Source organism: Dipteris shenzhenensis, chromosome 1, assembly GCF_047967505.1.
Source record: "Dipteris shenzhenensis isolate YYH24624 ecotype China chromosome 1, Dip_SZ_1.0, whole genome shotgun sequence".
Lineage (NCBI taxonomy): Eukaryota > Viridiplantae > Streptophyta > Polypodiopsida > Gleicheniales > Dipteridaceae > Dipteris > Dipteris shenzhenensis.
Window position 1 is genome coordinate 37,606,835 of NC_141596.1, and position 20,589 is coordinate 37,627,423.

At 42.7% G+C, this 20,589-nt stretch overlaps 1 protein-coding gene across 1 annotated transcript in view; it reads left to right on the plus strand.

Moving 5' to 3' along the window:
• Positions 1-20,326, plus strand: part of LOC147905777 (uncharacterized) — a 137,936-nt gene extending 117,610 nt beyond the window's left edge. The window contains exons 13-14 of the mRNA XM_087376923.1: positions 13,973-14,075; positions 19,954-20,326. Of these exons, the coding sequence (XP_087233049.1) occupies positions 13,973-14,075; positions 19,954-20,209 (359 nt within the window). The 3' untranslated portion in view covers positions 20,210-20,326. The remainder of the gene's footprint in view (positions 1-13,972; positions 14,076-19,953) is intronic.
• The last annotated feature ends 263 nt before the right edge of the window (positions 20,327-20,589 follow it).

Sequence of the window (20,589 nt, forward strand, 5' to 3'; positions counted from 1 at the left end):
TGTCTGGTAGGCACATGGCAAGAAGCCATGTTAAGCAATGAAACTTCTAGGAGATCATGGGGCGACTGCATCGTGCGGAGGTAGGAGATTGTCAGACTGGATATGATTTTCAACCACTACGTGAGTGTGAGCAGATTACAATGGGATGGGTGGAGATTTAGTCTCGAAAATGTGTGAGCCTGATTAGGAGACATGGTTGTGAGAAATGAACATACATGTTAGATTATGCATTTACGGGAGTTTGTGTCACGGAATTGTATTTATTCTATGAAATAAAGAGAACTATTTATTTTGACTCTGGTCAAACAGAGTTGACTTTGGTTAACTAGAGAAACTTTCCATTGTATTATTTGCATTTGTATATGTGCATTGTGGGGACGCCTACAGATAGTCCAGTGAGTACATCATGCATTTGCTAACCTCTAATGTGTGAAAGGTGTTGGAATTGTGTTATTTGTGACAGCAGATTGGAGAGTGCTAAATTCCCCCTTCTTTAAGGAGAAACTATACTGAAGTGGGCGACCAGCTTTAAAGAAAGGGTCCACAAGAGAAAAAGCAACGCAACGATTTTGGGTGCCCACTTTTAGTAAAAAGCTTTTGCTTTCCAGTCCAGCCAGCCTACTTTGGCAAAAAGCTCCAGCTTTTTGGGGGAAAGGCCAAAAAGCATGGCTGACCTCCTAGTCTACAAATTTCAGAGCTTTCATACTCTTTGTACAATTTGAGTTCTACCAATCTTCTTGTGCCCCTGCAAGCTAACTTTGTAACAAGTAATTTTTGAAATAAAATCCTTCGGGGAGGGGGGGGGCAGCCCTTAGTTCTCTACGATTTGCTGTGAAGAAGGTCGATTTCTGTTCGAAGTTTTGGAGCTGTCAAAACAGCAATCAAACCGTTGCTGATTCCCTGTCAGAGATCCAGCGTTTGTATCCACAAATTGTGATTGTAGAACTTTGAAATTAATTCTTCTTAGAACCAATTTGGATCAGCGAGTGAATCCTGTTGGGATATGTGTGATCAAGTGCTTGCTCTAGTAGCAGTCATATGATTATGTGTGTGTGTGTGTGTGTGTGTAGAGAAGCACACTTAGTGCTATGGACCATGACACAGGTGGTGATGCAGTACAAGGCCCCCACCTGGGGAGGTGCCTATGATGTAGGAGTTATCTCCTTTGATGTAGGAGAGGTGCCTATGATTTAGGCCACCCTCTCTCTCATTCTATAAAAGAGAGGCTTCCCTCTCAAATCAATAGAACACACACTCTTTGGCTCATTTGTGTTTTCACTCCCTCTTGCCATGATGCATCTTTTCTCTCCCAGTTTCCAACATGTGGTATCAGAGCCACCTCGAGCCTCTAGCCCATTCTACCTCCAAAATGCCACCTCATCGCCTTCTTCTCCACCCTCCACCTTCTTCCTCATTTCGCCCCCTTTCTCTCCAAAGCTTGCAGAGCTTAGTTCTCCTTCTCTGTTGCGCCATTTGCCAAGCCCTCTGAGTTGAAGCATCTTCGTCTTGGGGCAACCCTCTGGCCCCCGCCAGTGGAATTAGAGAATCCTCGCCTTTGTCGTCCGTGCCGATAGTTTCTTACCCGCCGATGTGTCGCAGAATTCTTACGAAATCCTCTGCCAATTCCTTCTAGGCACGGGTGGGCAGACCATAAGCTACCTTGTGTTCAAATCTGAGCTTAAATGCTTGCTGGAATGAGGAGAAATTGCAAAAAGAACAGTTGGACTTGGCGCAACTCTCACGAGTGATACTGCGCCCAATTTCGCCTATCCATGTTGGTGGACAATCTCTGGTATAAGACTTTCAATTGTGCATTAAAAGCCCTCTCTGTTATGCTTCAGAGTGTCTGAATTCAGCCCTCCAATTTGCTCTAATATTCTGCAAGTCAGTTTGGCAGTTTTTGACATTTGATGCGAAAATTCAGTTCTTGTGGGTGTTGAGGATGATTTACTATCAGTAAAACTTTCAGTTAGTAATGCTCATTCAGAATACCTAGCTCTTGTATCTCTTCCAATGCTTCATATGTGAAAGCAAAAGAGAAGAAACAAGCACCTAGATATGTCAATAGAAAGGTGACAAAGCTTGTGAAGAAAAAGCCATATAAGCCATATTATTATTTTGATGCAAAAAGATTAGGATTCTCTGATTTTATGGCTTGCAATATGCACTTGTATGGTTGAGATTTATAGCCATTTGTAAGAGAGCAGACACTGCCTAAACATAAAGGTAAGACCCTCTCATGGCTACCTTTAAGATAGAAAAATTCAATGGCCAAGGCTTTCATACGTGGCAAATGAAAATTAAATTTGTGCTTATGAAGAAGAATTTGTGGGATTTAGTCAAGTCAGGGAATCACTCATCACAAGAGGGTGAATCCACCACAACTAAAGGAAAAGGGAAGGCAAGTGACTCCACTTCAACAACACCAGCAGATGCTAAAAGATTAGAGAAAGCCTATGCAATCATTGCATTAGGTTTGGGAGATGATTATGTGCATCATGTTTCATATTTGGAATCTCCTTCTGAGGCTTGGCATAAATTAGATGTGTTATTTGGTACTAGCTCTCATTTTTGTAAGTTGAATCTGAAAATTAAGTTCTTTGAACTCAAGATGGATGGAGACACTGTTGTAGCTCATGTCAACACCGTGAGGAGTCTTATAACAAGATTGGTCTCAATCAACTCTCCAGTCACTTAAGCTGATGCAATGGTTGTGCTCTTGAAGAGTATGCCTCAGGATTTTGACTATGTTGTGACTACTTTGAAGAATCTTCCCCAACCAACACTAGAGGGCATCATCAGTGCTCTACAAGAAGAAGATAGAAATAAGACTTCAAGGAAGATACAGTGAAGTTCTCATCAAAGGGCAAGTACAAAGCATGCAAGCATCGTGAAAAGGCCAATCATTTTGAAAAAGATTGCTATAGGATCAATCCATGCACTTATTGTGGCAAAAACAATCACTTTGTGAAGTTTTGCACTGAGAAGAAGAAAGTCAAGGCAAATATGGCTGAAGAAAGAACTCCATCAGCAAATGAAGTAACGAATTTTGTGCTAGCATCAGCAAATGAAGATGAAGATAAAGATTGGACCTTCTAAAGTTCAACATCTTTTGAACTTTTGTCATCACTTGGTCATGTAGTCAATTTTGAGGTTCTTTGTCTGGAGTAGTACTCCAAAAAGAATGTTATGGTTATGTTTTTTAATCCTTATACTCTTTGTAAATCACCTCTGGTCACCATATGATGTAGGCCATGTGATATGTTTTTGCCTCCATGGTACCTCTTGCAGACATGAAAAACTAGGTTCACACAAAGGCCTAAGATTAATCCTTGTACATGCAAGGGAGATAACCATTGGGGGGGGTTATCCCATTTTGTAAATCTTGACCCTTGGGCACCTTTGCTAGCATGAGATCCTAGCCATAGATTTATGCTTGATCACCATGAGATGGCATATGAAACTATGTGACTAGATGTATCCTTGACATAACATTAGGTAAACTCTTGAGGGGGGGTATGTTGGGATATGTGTGATCAAGGGCTTGCTCTAGTAGGAGTCATATGATTATGTGTGTGTGTGTAAAGAAGCACACTTAGTGCTATGGACCATGACAGAGGTAGTGATGCAGTACAAGGCCTCCAGTTGGGGTGGTGCCCATGATGTAGGAGGGGTGTCTATGATTTAGGCCACCCTCTCTCTCATTCTATAAAAGAGAGTCTTCCCTCTCAAATCAATAGAACACACACTCTTTGGCTCATTTGTGTTCTCACTCCCTCTTGCCATGATGCATCTTTTCTCTCCCACTTCCCAACAAATCTGCTCCTAGTAAGAATTTAAAATTTTAGAACAATCTACTTTTATCTTACATGGCTGATTCTCGAGAAGATGAAAGTTCAAGTAGTAAGTGACCCAACAAGAAAAGATGTGAAGAGCCAGATTATGATCTTGACGAAAATGAAAGAATCCTCAATTTCAACATCTCTTTGAAACTGGCCACATGGAGCAATTGTCCAAACATATGTTGATCACTTCTCCTAATAGATTGAGCCGGTAGACGTTCCCCTAGCCCCATCACCTTCCTCTTCAAAAGAATCATCCTGAAAGCGCCTTGGATCTCGGCATAGGGGAAGAAGCAGAAGATGCGGTAGAAGATCCTCAAGTCCCTCTTCATCTAGCACAAGTTCATCTTCATGCTCATCCTCTTCATTTGGATCTTCAAGTCAAAGAAAGCGGAAGCGTTCCAAGACCATGGTCAAGAGGTAAATCCATTCGGTTTCTTCTTATGATGGAGCTTATGAGATAAAGCATTGCAATTCATCCAGTAGTTTGATGTGGCCTTTGGCACGGAGAAGTTTCAGGGTCATCCAAGTTAAGGATGGTGAGCCTGCATCTCACAGGTACAACCAGTGCTTGGTAGAGTGCACATTTGGTTGATGGTGCCGTTCCCAAGAAGTGGAGGCATTTCAAGAAGCTATTCTACTAGCAGCTTCTTGATGAAGTTCATAATGCTTGGGAGAGTTTATGCATAAAGCCAAGAGAAGACATCGAGACTTATAATCAAGAATTTTGGGATGCATATCTTCAGATCACCCCGTTTCAGGAAAGTCTGAAGAAGGCAAATCTTCGAAAGTGTCAAGAGGATTGCCACCCAAGTATGAGCTTTTGTGAATATCCTTCTCGATACAAAGATCTAGGATCTCATGCATTCAACATTGGCCGCATTCAATGCCGGATCTTGCCTCCTTTCAAATAGGGAAGAAAGGGGGATCAGAGAAGAAGAACTTCGTGGTGCTATGAGTTTGAAAGAAAGAGTTTTAATGTAAGAGGCCGAGGGGAAATCAGAATCCTTACAAAGGCAAGGTTTATCGCACACTAGAACAGATCGAGTACTTCCGTTAAGGAAGGAAAGTCTTCTTGATCAGAAAAGAGGGGCATGCGGCTGCCCAATGCCCTGAAAGCCCCTGACCTTTAGGGAGCAGAAAAAGCCACACGAGCCACCAAAGACCGTGGTGGTAGGAGTGCTCGATGTACTAGGGAGAGTGGTCAATCTAGAGGGAGGGCAAAGTAAGAGACCAGAACATTTTAATCTTGTTCAAGACAGGAGCTAGACACAGCTCTATTTTGGAAGACCTAGCCTTGAAGTTATGAATTAAAACATAAACTCAGGACGAGCACTTGACGTCGAGCAGATTTTTCGGGGAGACTCTGTTCTGTTATACCCCCTATTGGGAAGATTAGGATTCACATCGAGGATTATGTGAATTAAGAAGGGTTTTACATCTCGCCATTGAAGCATCACGATGTAGTTTTGGGGATTCCTAGGTCTCTTAGAAAGGGAGTGCATCTTTTGATGCTCGAGATGACACTTGTTTTTACCCATAGAAACATGAGCACAAGATTGTTGCCAAAAGAAAAGGAGAAACAATTTCTATTGTTTTGAATGGTTCAGTTGTGAAATCAATAAAGTTTTCTATTGTTGCATATATGATTTTCATCAAAGATAAAGAAAATGATCAAAAAATTGAGTTCATTGGAAAACGAAAAATCTTCTTGAGTCTTTTAAGGATTGTTTGTCAGAGTCTGTTCCAGGAGAATTACTGCCCGAGTGCCCGAAGGATCACACCCTTGAGCATGTACTAGGGCATGAGCCTTCAATTTGGCCACCTACCACTTTTGATGACCAAGACGACCCTTGTTTTTACCCATAGAAACAAGAGCATAAGATTATTGCCAAAAGAAAAGGAGAAACGATTTCTATTGTATTTAATGGCTCAGTTGTGAAATCAATGAAGTCTTCTATTGTTACGTATATGATTTTCATCCAAGATAAAGAAAATGATAGAAAAGTTAAATCGAGTCCCTTGGAAAAAGAAAAATCTCAATTTGTTGAGTCTTTTAAGGGTTTTTCTTAGAGTTTGTTTCAGGAGAATTACTGCCCGAGCGCTGGAGGATCGCACCTTTGAGCATGTACTGGGGTGTGAACCTCCAAACAAGCCACCTTACAGAGTGAGTGCAGCCTGAAATGAAGAGATTGTGCATCAGGGACAAGATCTACTATCTAAAGAACTGATTAGGTCCAGTTTTCTATTCATGTGTGTTGCTAAGGATGGATCATTTCGAATGTGCGTAGACTATAGAGCCCTTGGAAAATGACAATAAAAAATCGTTTTCCCATTCCTTGATTTGATGATGTGTTAGATAGGCTGGCTGGAGCCTCAATTCAGCAAGATACATCTCAAAAGTGGCCATCATCAAATATGGATACATCTTGAAGAGATTTATAAAACAGCCTTTCATACTTCTTTTGGGTTGTATAAGTATTTGGTAATGCCCTTTGGTCTCACAAATGCTCTTGGATGATCGATCTGATTTTCAGACCTCATCGGCACTTTACAGATGCTTCATTTAATGATATTCTTGTACTTTCAAGGTCAAAAGAAGAGCACGGGGAGAACTTATCCGTAGTGTTTGTAGAGAAGGGGGAAGGGCAGATTTGGAGATGGGGAGAGAATAGCAGAAGGAAGGGAGGAGAAGAGAGGAGAAGGGGAAGGAGAGAGGAAGAGAGATAGGGATGAGGGGATAGAGAGAGAGAGAGAGAGGGAGGAGAGAGAGAGAGTGTGAGCGTAGGCAGGAAGGAGGAAGGGAGAGTAGATAGGATTAGATGTCACATCAAAAGGTACATAGTAGGGGGTGGATGGAGACTTATATAGTCCCTCCACATTTTCCACGTGAAGGGCCTCTAACTTGGCCTCTTTTTCCCCTTCATTACAGCCATCCCTTCCCATAGAATTTTGCCCTCAAAATTTCATATGTGGGCTGTTAAATAGGTGCAACAAACAGCAAATAATAATCAGCCCGGTAGGAGATAGGGGTTGTCTTGGACAATGCTCTTTGGTTGCCGTGAGTTCTCATCCTCAGGGAGTCCCTGCCACTTGATAAGATACTCGGTGTAGACTTTGTTTTTTTGTTTTTTTTCCCAAGAAAAAGACTTCTATTAAGTAAGAGAAAAAACCCGCGAGAGCAAGCTCAAAGCGGAATACATCATGAAATCATAAGGATGAATAAAAAAACCCCCCTAGAGTGAGGTGGAAAACAACCAAGGCTGAGGCTGAAAGTGCCACCTCAACCCTGTAGTAGTTTCAGAGAAGAAAGGAGAATCCTTCCATTCCCTGAAGAAAGAAGCCCTCCTAGCTGAGGCTGCACGGGAGTCTCCCTGCATATCCGTCCATACGGCCATCAAAGTATGTACGATGTCTGTCCAGATACTAGCCAATGTGTGCGAGGGATGAACCTGAGTACCCTCCAAAGCCTCTGTGCATCTGGCTCTCCAGATATGCCAGGATGCTATGCTCGCTAGAATCTCCCAAGAAGTATCCACAGAGGCATGTACAGCTGTAAAAGGAAGGTGTGGTACCACATCCAACGAACAGGACTCAATCTGATGACGTCGAACCGAAATGGCCCGAGAGGAGTCAACTTTCTCATAGAAAACCTGAGGTCCTGTAAGAGAAAGCCAAGCCACTGAGCCCCATGTCATAAAAAATGGGGGATGGACAAAGTGACTGAAAATCCTGGCTACCCCCATCCAAATCATCCTTGCCTGTCTGCAATCCCATAAGCAATGCTGAATAGACTCCGAAGCAGAAAGGCATCGAGGGCATGTAGGGCCGGCTCCGAACCTGGACCTCCAAAGGTTCACTGCAATCCCTCCATGGATAGAAAGCCAAAAGAAGATAGTGATCTTTCTATTCCTGTGGGATTTCCAGAGTCTCCTTTAGAAGCACCTCTGCAGATTCGCAGTAATATCAAAAGTCTCCCAATGAGGAACTCTGGACGGTCTCCAACCTCTACTACTGAGCTGATATCTCCTGGCATTACTGACCGTGTAACGAAAGAAGGGGATGCTCTTCTCTCGATGCCCTGCGTCAATCCACTCCCACTCTCCAGGGTCCCACTGCAAATACCTGATGGGAACTCCCCCATAGAGCAAGAGCCTCTAAGACCCGGTGGAGAGTAGCCGGGGGTCTGGGTCTAGGAACCACTCTGAATCTGATCCCTGTATCAAAGGACCTACAACCCTGATAGGTTGAAAAGCAGACTCAAGCAAGATGTCCTCTGTGGACCTGAGCAATCTGCCACCATCTTGGATACTAAAAACCAAAGCATCCTCCTGTGCATCTCGAAAGGCCAAAACCTGAAGCGGAACCCCGCCTCTCGAAAAAGTACCTGCCCAAGTGGAGGAAGTGAGTGGCATATCATTTGTGTATGTAGACTTTGTTTCGGAGTACGTTATCCTTGAAACCCATGATGCGCTCCGGAACATAGAGTATGTGGCCCTCCTTATCCATAGGTGGTAGCTCAGGAAGGACTTGGACATGCTGTCCGACATGTGGCTTTAGCAAGGACACATGGAAAACATTATGAATCCTGGAGGTCTTGGGTAGCTCCAACTGATACGCCACCTTGCCAACTTTGTGGATGATCCTATATGGACCATAATACCTGTGAGCAAGCTTCGTGTTGGTGTTACCTTTCAGCGAGGCATAACGGTTCTTATGGAGGCGTAAGTGCACATAATCCCCTTCTTCAAAAGATAGATACCTCCTGTGTTCACCGCATACTTCTTCTGCTTGGCTTGGGCATCTTGCATATTCTTTTTAGCCAATTGCAGAAGGGCATCCATACTCTCCAAGTCATTTCTTGTTTGCTAATTTTTCACAGCCATGTCTGCAACTAAAGATGGCATACCCAGTGTGCATCCATACATAGCCTCGAACGAGCTCATGCCAATAGAGATGTGCTTGGTACTGTTGTAACAAAATTCAGCAAGTGCCAACCACTTATCCCAAGACTTCTGTGTGTCATGACAGAGATGCCTCCAGCCATTTGTTCACCCTTTCTGACTGTCCATCCGTCTCAGGGTGGTAAGCAGTGCTAGGTGTAAGAGAAGTACCCACTACTGTAAATAACTCCTGCCAAAAGTGACCCATAAATTTTGCATCTCAGTCGCTTACAATCTCTTGAGGGAAGCCACGATGCTTAATAACATACTCGATGAACTGCCAAGCAACCTGTGATGCTGAATAACGGGTCTTAGTGGGTATGAAATGGGCCTGCTTTTTCATTCTGTCAACCACCACAAAAATGATATCCAATCCCCGCTCTGTGGAAGGCAACCCTGTGATGAAGTCCATAGCAATGCGAGTCCATTTGCCTTCTGGAATAGGTAATGGCTGCACGAGAGCCGCAGGTAACCGGCTGTCCACTTTATTGTGCTGGCAGGGCAAACATTCACTGACAAATTTAACTACATCCCGCCACAAGCCATCCCAGATAAAGGTCTGTTTGAATTTTTCATATGTCTTAGTAATACCCGCATGTCCTGCCATAGGACATGAGTGCATTTCTTGTAAGACCAGCAGTCGGTACTTTGAATCTGGCACCAAATAAATTCTGTCCTTGCACCACAACGGCCCATTATGCAGCTTAAATTCAGCATGCCCCTGGCTCGATGGCCTTTGTAACTCCACAAATATCGAAGCTGCATGTATTCTTCGTGAATACCATGAATCCACTCCTGGTAGATGGTAGAAATGGTAGACAAACTGCAAGCCCATATACAGGATAAGTCATCTGCAACCACGTTTTCTTTCCCTTTCCTGTTTTCAATGTCGAAATCATAAGACTGAACCTTAGCCAGCCACCTCTTCTGCTTCATTGACAAGTTGGGCCGCATAAGGAAATACCTGAGTGTCCCTATGATTTGTCTTAACCTTGATTTTGCTACCGTATAGGTAGTGGTGCCATTTTTCGAAAGCATGGAGGATAGCCAACATCTCCTGATCATACACATGATAATCTAGTTCCTTGGCATCCAATTTCCTGCTTTCAAAAGCAATTACCCCGTGTTCCTGCCTTAGCACAGCCCCTAATTCTTTGCCATTGGCATCTGCCTCCACAATGAAAGTACGTGAAAAATCAGGGCATACCAACACAGGAGCATGAGTGAGGGTGAATTTCAGGTCTTCAAAGCTGTGCTGTGCATCTGTAGACCACATAAAAGCATCCTTCTTCAAAAGGTCTGTCAGAGGGGCTGCCCTCTTGGCAAACTTGCGAATAAAGCGCCTGTAAAAAGAAGCAAGACCTAGAAATCCCCTCAACTGAGTAGGGTTGTGTGGCTGCAGCCAATCCTCAATGCATTTCACCTTTGTAGGATCCACTCGAATGCCATCCTTGCTCACAATGTGACCAAGATACTCAACCTCGTGTGCCATAAAAGTGCAGTTGCTGGCTTTAGCATAAAGCTGATGCAACCTCAAAATTTCCAGCACTTGCTTGACATGTCTGATGTGCTCCCACTTATCCTTGCTGTAAATGAGGATGTCATCAAAAAATACCAGCACATATATGTATATATATGTATATGTATATATATATATATATATGTATGTATATATATATGTATATATGTATATATATATGTATATATGTACCAGCACATATATGTATATATATGTATATGTATGTATATATATATATATATATATATATATATGTATGTATATATGTATATATGTATGTATATATGTATATATATATGTATATATGTATATATGTATATATCAAGAAAGAGACTTCTATTAAGTAAGAGAAAAAACGTGCGAGAGCAAGCTCAAAGCGGAATACATCATGAAATCATGAGGATAAATAAACCCCCTCAAAGTGAGGTGGAAAACAACCAAGGTTGAGGCTGAAAGTGCCACCTCAACCCTGTAGGAGTCTCAGAGAAGAAAGGAGAATCCTTCCATTTCCTTGAAGAAAGAAGCCCTCCTAGCTGAGGCTGCACGGGAGTCTCCTTGCATACTCGTCCATACGGTCATCAAGGTATGTACGGTGTCTGTCCAGATACTAGCCAATGTGTGTGAGGGATGAACCTGAGTTCCCTCAATGCCTCTATGCATCTGGCTCTCCAGATATGCCAGGATGCTATGCTCGCTAGAATCTCCCAAGAGGTATCCACAGAGGCATGTACAGCTGCAAAAGGAAGGTGTGGTATCACATCCAACGAATAGGACTCAACTTGATGACGTTGAATTGAAATGGCCCGAGAGGAGTCAAGTCTCTCATAGAATACCTGAGGCCCTGCAAGAGAAAGCCAAGCCACTGAGCCCCATGTCATAAAGAATGGGGAGTGGGCAAAGTGACTGAAAATCCTGGCTACCCCCATCCAAATCATCTTGCCTGTCTGCAATCCCATAAGCAATGCTTAATAATCTCCAAAGCAGAGAGGCAATGAGGGCAAGTAGGGTCGGCTCCGAACCTGGATCTCCAAAGGTTCACTACAATCCCACCATTGATAGAAAGCCAAAAGAAGAGAGTGATCTTTCTATTCCCGTCGGATTTCCAGAGTCTCTTCCAGAAGCACCTCTGCAAGTCCACAGTAATATCAAATGTCTCCCAATGAGGAACTCTGGAAGGTCTCCAACCTCTACTACTGAGCTGGAATCTCTTGGCATTACTGACCGTGTAACAAAAGAAGGGGATGCTCTTCTCTCGATGCCCTACATCAATCCACTCCCACTCTCCAGGGTCCCACTGCAAATACCTGATGGGAACTCCACCGTAGAGCCAAAGCCTCCAAATCTGGTGGAGAGTAGCCGGGGGCTTGGGTCGAGGAACCACTTTGAATCTGATCCCTGCACCAAAAGACCTACAACCCTGATAGGCTGAAAAGCAGACTCAAGAAAGATGTCCTCTGTGGACCTGAGCAATCTGCTACCATAAGCATCCTCATGTGCATCTCGAAAGGCCAAAACCTGAAGAGGAACACCGCCTCTCGTAAAAGTATCTGCCCAAGTGGAGCAAGTGAGTGGCATATCAACTGTGTCTACCCAATCCACTAGAAGGGCTGCCTCAATCTGCGAGATCCTTCCTGCACTCCCTCTGAGATGTCATGTCAACTGAGATTTGGTCTCCTTTGGAAGCCTGCGGAAAGCTTTCCATGACCCCAAAGATGATGCGGGTCCCCTCTCCCACCTGGACCACTGCATGTAGAGTGAGGCACCAAGTGGTCTGCCACGATCATCCAATATACTGTCATTCCACATGATCGGTTGCCTATCAATCTCTTCACGAGAGGAAGGAGGAATCCTCCGAAGAGTGCTCCTGAAACTGGCCCATGCTTTCAGTATGGCAACCATGAGAGGGGGCGAAGGTGATCTGAGGTGTGCTGTGGTGAAAATCTGCCTAATACTGCTCATCCAGTCTCCTCCTGAAGAAGGTGTGCACGTCTGTATGCTGCTAATAAGAAATGCCTTCCACGGCTCCTGCCCTGGCATAAGTCCCCGCACCACCATCTTGCAGAGTAAAGCTCTGCACTGTAAATCCGGATCAATAATATTGAGACCCTAACATTGAGCATACAAATTTGGGTGCCATCAATCCTTAAAAACAATAGACACATGAGAATCTATGTAAATCTATTGAAATGAGGACACCCTTCATCATGGAGATTTTGGTTTGGTTCGTGGTTTCCCTCAAGTGCCTTTATTCTTCTTTTAATTTTAGGAAATTATCCACAAAATTTACAAATTACCTAGCTTTGTTGTTGGTAGGTTTGAGTATTCATTAGTCCCTCTTCATCAATCCACCAACGTAAGTTCATCAAGCCTCATGCCTTTCTTGATCATGTAAGTACTTTGCTTAGTTGTATATTTCTTTCTCGCATTATTTCATTTCCATTATGCTTTCCTAGTCTTGCTTTTCCTTTCCATTCCATTTCATGTCTTGCATCTTCAGTTGCAAAGAAGAATATCTGATTCAACTTATCTATGTCGCATCGAAGTTGTTGAAGCCTCTCTAAAACAATTAAAGAATCCACATTTGGCAAATAATCTATGAGCTGGTTTAAAAAAAGGCGCTCTCTATCACAATGTTTACTGTCTTAAAGTGAGCGTAGTTTTAAACACAGACTATAAAACCTTACACAAAGATACTTGGATATTAAGTTTTGTAACATCCTCCCATTCCAACCCATGCATCTGCTAGGTTGTTGTTCATATTCAACAACGTGTGCATTGTGTTGGCCCGTGGGTCTCTAGTCAAGTATGGCTAAGATTACTTAATAAAAATTTACGATTATAGCTGTCCCCTTGAGAATGCTCTCAAGCTTGTTTTTTTGAGAACTTGAGTTGCTGCAGCAATACGAATGGGTGGTGTTATTGAAGGAGGGTGGAGCACTGATCCAAAATCTTGTCGATAACAATATTGAAATGATGTACATTCTATGCAAATCTAGTAGCAAACAAGGATCTAGTAGATGTAGTTTGCACACCTTGAGCTCATTGGCTTCTAGGATGGGCAGAGGATAAATAAGAACCGGAAATTGATATATGAGTGCAATACGAATTTGAAAGCTTAGAAATCCATAGATCATCAATCACTTTTCCAATAATGTTTACATACATACATAGATACGTATGCATACATACATACATATATAAATACACACATTCATCAATCACTTTTTCGATAATGTTATATACATACATAAATATGTGCGCACACCCATGCACACACAAGCATGCGCATGTAGGCATACACACATATATAGATTATCTAATTTCTATCTATGTAACTTACAAATAGCATGCATCAAGATGGAAAGTTTATAAGCTTGCCGATTCACCCAAAGTGAATATAGCTTGTCAAATGTAGCAATTCCGTGGTATGAGCATCAAAGCAAATCTATGAGACTTTGTGATTTGTTGCTTACCTGTTTCCGCGAGAAGATTACTTATGTAGAAGTAATTTATCTTTTCGTAGCATTGACCATGATATATTCTAGATTGTTCTAATATGCTTATTACTTTCGAGATTAAGTTAATTATGCTAGCATACATGGTTTTGTCTTTTCCTTGCGATCATTTATTTATTTGTTTAGTTTTTGGGATGGGGGATGGGGTGCTAGGTGCACCTTTGGTCTCTCTAGCTCCCAAAGAATTGGAAGATTTAGTGGAGCGGCTACTTTCTGAAGTTTCCAGTCCTCTTGAGGCAGATACATCTTGGCGGTGGTAAGCTCAATTTCTTTGCTCCTTTTTAAACTATTCAACTACTTTCTATTGTGAGAGAGTGTGTGCACACACATGCGTGCATGCACATGCATGTGGGTGCTCTTGTGTGGATAGTATCAATGTTGCAATTTGTGCTTGCTTGCATGGCACTCTTTTCTTGGACAACTACTTGAAGAACCAAACAATCAGTCATGGTAACCTTTGGTAAGCATGGATCTTTTTCACGTGTTAATTTTTTTATACCATGTTTACATTGTGAAGTAAAAAAAAACTAGCTCCATAAACTTTTGCCAGTATTTCCTATTGACATACAAGTATACCTTCAAAAATTTTGGTTCTGCTAGTGTATTACGTTAGTAGTCTTTCTACTACTCGCTCTTTTATTTTAACTAAGAGGTGAGGACATTTTGGGGCTGTACCAATCAGAATGCATTTTGACTAGACTTTGATGGTTGAGATGTCGCAACCTCTTATGCCATAAGTGTGTATTTGAAATGATAGACTCAGCTATTGCATTTTCTTGGCCCCTTCTTGATATGCATCAAGATGATAGAGCCCTTAGGAAGGTGTTCCAATAAGTAGTATGCAGTTATCATGCCCTTCACCTCCGGAGTGCCGACAGAAACTCAGTACGAAGACTTTGTATAAATGGATGCTCAAGTATGTGTGGGTGTGTGGATTTGTATGTGTGAGAGCATATGTTTATAGTATCGTCTACACCCATTGTTGGGCGCTGATGACATCAGTGGGAATGTCATAGTAGCTAGTCCTTGCTATGCGTGATGGAGTTTATGGTTTTCAACCTTATGAGTGACTATCATGAGATTGAAACTGCACTAGATTGTGTTTTTAGAGGATGAGTTTGGGCATGTTTCTGGACTCATCTAGGTACTTGGTATATGTAGTTATCATACATGCCACAATGATAACCATCAAAAATCACTTTGAAGCCTTTGGTAGAAATGTCTGAGATAAAGATCAGACTCTTTTGTGTATGTGGAACATACAACACTTCCACAAGGGTAACTATATCTCCTGAAATCATAGTGGTTTCAACTTGGCCACTTCCTCTCACAGGATAGGAGGCTTTATTAGCACATGTGACAATGCCCCCCTTAGGGGCATCATCCAAGGATTGAAATAACTTTTTGGAGGTGCTAATGTGCTTCGAAGCACCACTATCAAAATACCAATCGGACACAGAATCTGAAACTGATAAAGCTTCATCATGCTTCGACGGATTGTAATGGCATGTGACAATAAATGCCCACTCTTACATGAACCATATTTGTTTCCTCATGGCTGTGCTCAGCAATGTGCTTTTGACACTTTGAGATGTCATGTCCGAGCTTCTTGCAATAGTTTGCATCTCTTTTTCTTCCTGCCATCACTCTGGCTAGAAGAAGATGAGGTACCAAGAGTAGCTTTGGGCTTGCTGAAATCCCCCCCCTTTTCCCTTTGCATTTGTAATGAGTGGCAAAGGCTAGGTCTGCATTGATGGAGACAGCCGTATTCGAACGGCTTTGTTCCTCCTGCATGGGCAAGGTGACAAGTTGATCAAAGTTGTAGTAGTTGGGGTTGCCCATAGCCGTTAACCTCAATGTCGTAGCAAAGCCCTGATAAGAATCGGGAAGGCCACTCAGCGTAGTGGACACAAACTGAGAATCGAGCACAATATCTTGTCAACATTTATGAGCTGCTTGCTAAAGTCCTTGAATTTTGTGAGATAGGCATCCATGCTGCCCCTTGATATTGTCCAATCGCTTGTGCAAAAAGGAAACTATGGCCTCATTGCGAGTCTGATAGCAATTAGCCAATATTGGTATCCCATGCAGCCTTGGCTATCCTGAAAGACCGAATATGAGTTATAATGAACCTGTTGCAAGACAAGGCAATCAAAGCATGTGCCTGTACATCTCTCAGATCCCATCGGATCCAATCTGGCATGGGAGGCATTCAGGCAGCAATGGTAGATGATCCAAATGTAACAACAGTGCCACCGCTCGGAGTGGTGGTGGTGATGGCAACATGCGCGTGCGCTTGAGAGGCAGGCCTAGTCTTTGATCTTGCAACAGTACCCGAAATTTCTTGGCAACCGATTAGTGGTGTACCATGTATGAACGTGGGATAGCTGGTGCTATCAAGCTTGTTCTCAGCTGAAAGCATTCCAAGCAAATGATTGCTTGCCTTTGCAAAAATCCCCAAAAGAGATGTGCTTTGCAAATGTCAAAACCTCAAGATGAGCTTGCTGCCAAAAAATCTTATTGCAATTCTGCAAATGTTAGACCAAAAAGACAGCAACGTGTCTACATGTGTGAATGCCCAAATGGTCGCTCAACATGCACAACAATAGTGCCCAAACCCATGCAACAATTTGAACTAAATGTGTAGGAAATTAGGCAAAAGCCGCAATTTTAGAGAAAAGCCCCAAATTTTGGGTGACCACTTGACATAGTTGCAATGAAATGCTCTTTTTATATTTTGAAACGCTGACAAACGTTTGGGTTTTTTTTTGGAGGATATTTTTGGTGCAAATGGGGCTAAGGTTGGGATGTTTTTGGTGCAAAAGGCGCTCACTCTAGACTGTTAGTGTTGTAGGTGCCATTAGTGCATGAAATCATGCATTTTAGGATCTAGGCATGTGTATTTTTATACTAGGCATAAAAAAAATTATAACACAAGCACCTGGAAGAAGTTTTGATTGGAAACACGTTTGGAAAAAATTCAAATGTTTGCAAACGTGTTTCCAAACACCACATTTCCAAACATCTGGCAACTATGCCACCTGACTCAAAAGAGGGCAATGCACAAGAATTTGTAAATATCCCAAGAACACCAAATTTTGAGGCAGATTTGGCAGTCTTAAAGTCAATTGGCTTGATTGAAATTGTCAATGTAAACCGAAGACTACAAAAGGGAGTTGAATAGAATTGTTAAACTAGGAACCAGCAAACAGCATGCCATAGCGGGCGATACACAAAGAAATGTCAACAATTGGATTCAAGCATTGGCAACCATTGACAACTACCATTCACTAGATCCCATCTTCTTGCAGATTGATGCGATGCTAAGGTCATGTAGGTAAATCCTCCACTCACACATGAAGAACCAGTCGATCTAGACGTGCTATTCTTTATGGTTGACCTTGAGTGGAATAATGAACCTAAAGGTACCCATACCAATAAGGACCCAGATTTTCCTTGGCACCTTGAAACAGAGGCTGCTCAATTTGAAGATCGTGCCAGAACTGAGAAATGGCAGACCCGTACAGTCGCACGGACAGTACAGTTGTCCGTACAGCTATACGGATGGGTCTGTATGGACAATTGCTAATCACATTAGACTATAAGAGCTCCTGTGAGCTGGCGCTGCTGATTGGAGCACCCTGCAGATCCAAAGAAGCTTCAACAGCTGGTGATGGTCCTGAAAACACGTTGCGATTGCAAACTTTTTGGCGGCCCAGCTGAAGCACAAATGCATTTCAAAGTTGGCTATAGCAGGGTATGGGGCCTGCTTGGAAGCTCTAGAAAGGGACAACTTCAATCTGCGGCTGCAGGCAAGACTGGAGAACTCTGCAAGTAGGTGCAAATGAGCGTTTGTTTTGGCAACACATGCAGATTGGGGGGTCACATGATTGGCAGATGTATGATGCAATTGTTCCAGCAGGCAGTGGGTGTGTGGAAGCTGTGTTGAAGCACATGTCAAGCAGCTTGAGCTATGAATTGAGCTGCAAGTTGTGGAGTTGGGTAGAGAGATGAGTTGAAGCAGATGTGCAATGGAGAGCAGATGCTCAAAGGGAGAAGCAATCTAGGGCAAGAACTCCTTTAATACCACTGGTGGATGAAATGGAATGGAAGACAATAAGCTGAGGGTGCAATGGGGGGGGGGGGGGGCGGACTCCAGCTTGAAGGATGTGTAGAATTGTAACGGTTTACTTGCCTTGAGCTTGTCCAAATAGTCATTGGAAGCAGTGCCTTCTGAAGCTCGAAGCTGATCCATCTCCTCTCTCATGCTTGCCTCTTGTGCTCGCACGTCACTGTCTCAAGAACTGCCACTATGTAGTGAAATAGCAACGAGGTAGTTGTTCTGTACAGCCTTCTATCAACAGGATTGTATGGCATGCACGAGAACTTGTTGGAGTGGCTGTTAGTCCATTTTCAGCGATTATGGGGCTAGGTTAAGTGTCTCAAGAACTATGTACTAAAATGGCAATGAGGTAGTTGTTTTCTACTGCCTAGGAATGTATGGCATGCACGAGCAATAACTTGTTACTTATCTCACTGAATCCAAGCTGTCCTAGTCACCCTCAGCTACCCCAGCCTGTAGGCTTATTCCTTTGAAGACGCTGCCTATTGAAATACGAGCAAATGCATTTCAAAGTTGGCTATAGCAGGGTATGGGGCCTGCTTGGAAGCTCTAGAAAGGGACAACTTCAATCTGCGGCTGCAGGCAAGACTGGAGAACTCTGCAAGTAGGTGCAAATGAGCGTTTGTTTTGGCAACACATGCAGATTGGGGGGTCACATGATTGGCAGATGTATGATGCAATTGTTCCAGCAGGCAGTGGGTGTGTGGAAGCTGTGTTGAAGCACATGTAAAGCAGCTTGAGCTATGAATTGAGCTGCAAGTTGTGGAGTTGGGTAGAGAGATGAGTTGAAGCAGATGTGCAATGGAGAGCAGATGCTCAAAGGGAGAAGCAATCTAGGGCAAGAACTCCTTTAATACCACTGGTGGATGAAATGGAATGGAAGACAATAAGCTGAGGGTGCAATGGGGGGGGGGGGGGCGGACTCCAACTTGAAGGATGTGTAGAATTGTAACGGTTTACTTGCCTTGAGCTTGTCCAAATAGTCATTGGAAGCAGTGCCTTCTGAAGCTCGAAGCTGATCCATCTCCTCTCTCATGCTTGCCTCTTGTGCTCGCACGTCACTGTCTCAAGAACTGCCACTATGTAGTGAAATAGCAACGAGGTAGTTGTTCTGTACAGCCTTCTATCAACAGGATTGTATGGCATGCACGAGAACTTGTTGGAGTGGCTGTTAGTCCATTTTCAGCGATTATGGGGCTAGGTTAAGTGTCTCAAGAACTATGTACTAAAATGGCAATGAGGTAGTTGTTTTCTACTGCCTAGGAATGTATGGCATGCACGAGCAATTATTGATATGATACACTCTTCGTGGACACTAAGGATCGGCTGTCATCTCTTGAACAGCTGTTCTTTGTTCTATGTGCGCCAAGTCTCAAATTATTGATATGATACACTCTTCGTGGACACTAAGGATCGGCTGTCATCTCTTGAACAGCTGTTCTTTGTTCTATGTGCGCCAAGTCTCAAATTGTTGATGATCCACTTGTTTCGGCGTAATCCCCTTACCACCACCACCCCCCCCCCCCCCCCCCCCCCCCCCCCGGCTCTTTCCTGCTGGAATAACTATCGAATGAGAGACTTTTGGATAAATGGTTCTATGAATACGCTTAACCTAGTCCCTTAATATCTGAAAATGGACTAACAGCTTATATGCTTTGGAATGATTATTTCACTCTCTCCTTTCAAAGTTTTCATATTACTTAAGAGTGGTCTACCAAGCATTGTGTCAAGGAGATTCTTCTATTTCATATTTGCTTGAGAGTGGTCTACCAAGCATTGTCATTGTAAAGGAAGTTCTTTTATTTTAATGTATCAACTAAGGTTGAATCATGCAAGATAGTGTATTCCGAATGAAATTTCCTTAGGTGAAACATACAAGAGCATAAAATGTCTTCTCGAATTCCAATGAGGATATTCTGAGATATTGGTTCTTTAAAGCATTAGTTATTCAAATAGATTTTGAGGTTTGTTCCACTTGTATTTATGAGTTTTGGATACGTGTAATGCACAGGATGCCTTGGAATACAACGAAGGACACATCTTTGTGCGAATTTGAGGCTTGCCAAATGTTGATGGCATTGTTTCAGAAGGTCTTGCACATTAAAGGATATGATGAGCTACCTAACATGGTACAAGTTTTAAAGGCGTCTTTTCAAAGGCTTGTTGATGTCAAGTTCTTAGAAAGACCAATTGATTCGGATCATGTCCATGAAACGAGTAAGCTCAATGCTTTGAGGAGGGATTTGCAGATATTATTGAATGTCTAATTGCTTCGTGTTGAGGGGCAATCTCTCTCTCTCTCTCTCTCACCCACCCACCCACACATACACACACACTTTCTCTCTTCTATTTTTCCTAAACCCTCTTCCTAGTTAATCCAATAAACCCCCCCTTCTATTTAATTGTTAGATCCCTTTTTTTATTTTTTTAATTTTAAAAGTATTAATTATTGTGAACATTTAGGCCCCCTGTTTTAACCCCCCTCTAATTTAAGTAAAATAATCTCCCAGCTATTTAGTTTCTTAGCCCCTTTTAAAAGTGTAATTATTAACTAATTTCTCAACCCCTCCCAACCTCAACCCCACAAACCCCCAACCCTTTTACAACTTTCACCTCTATTTATCAGCTAGGTGCACACACACACACA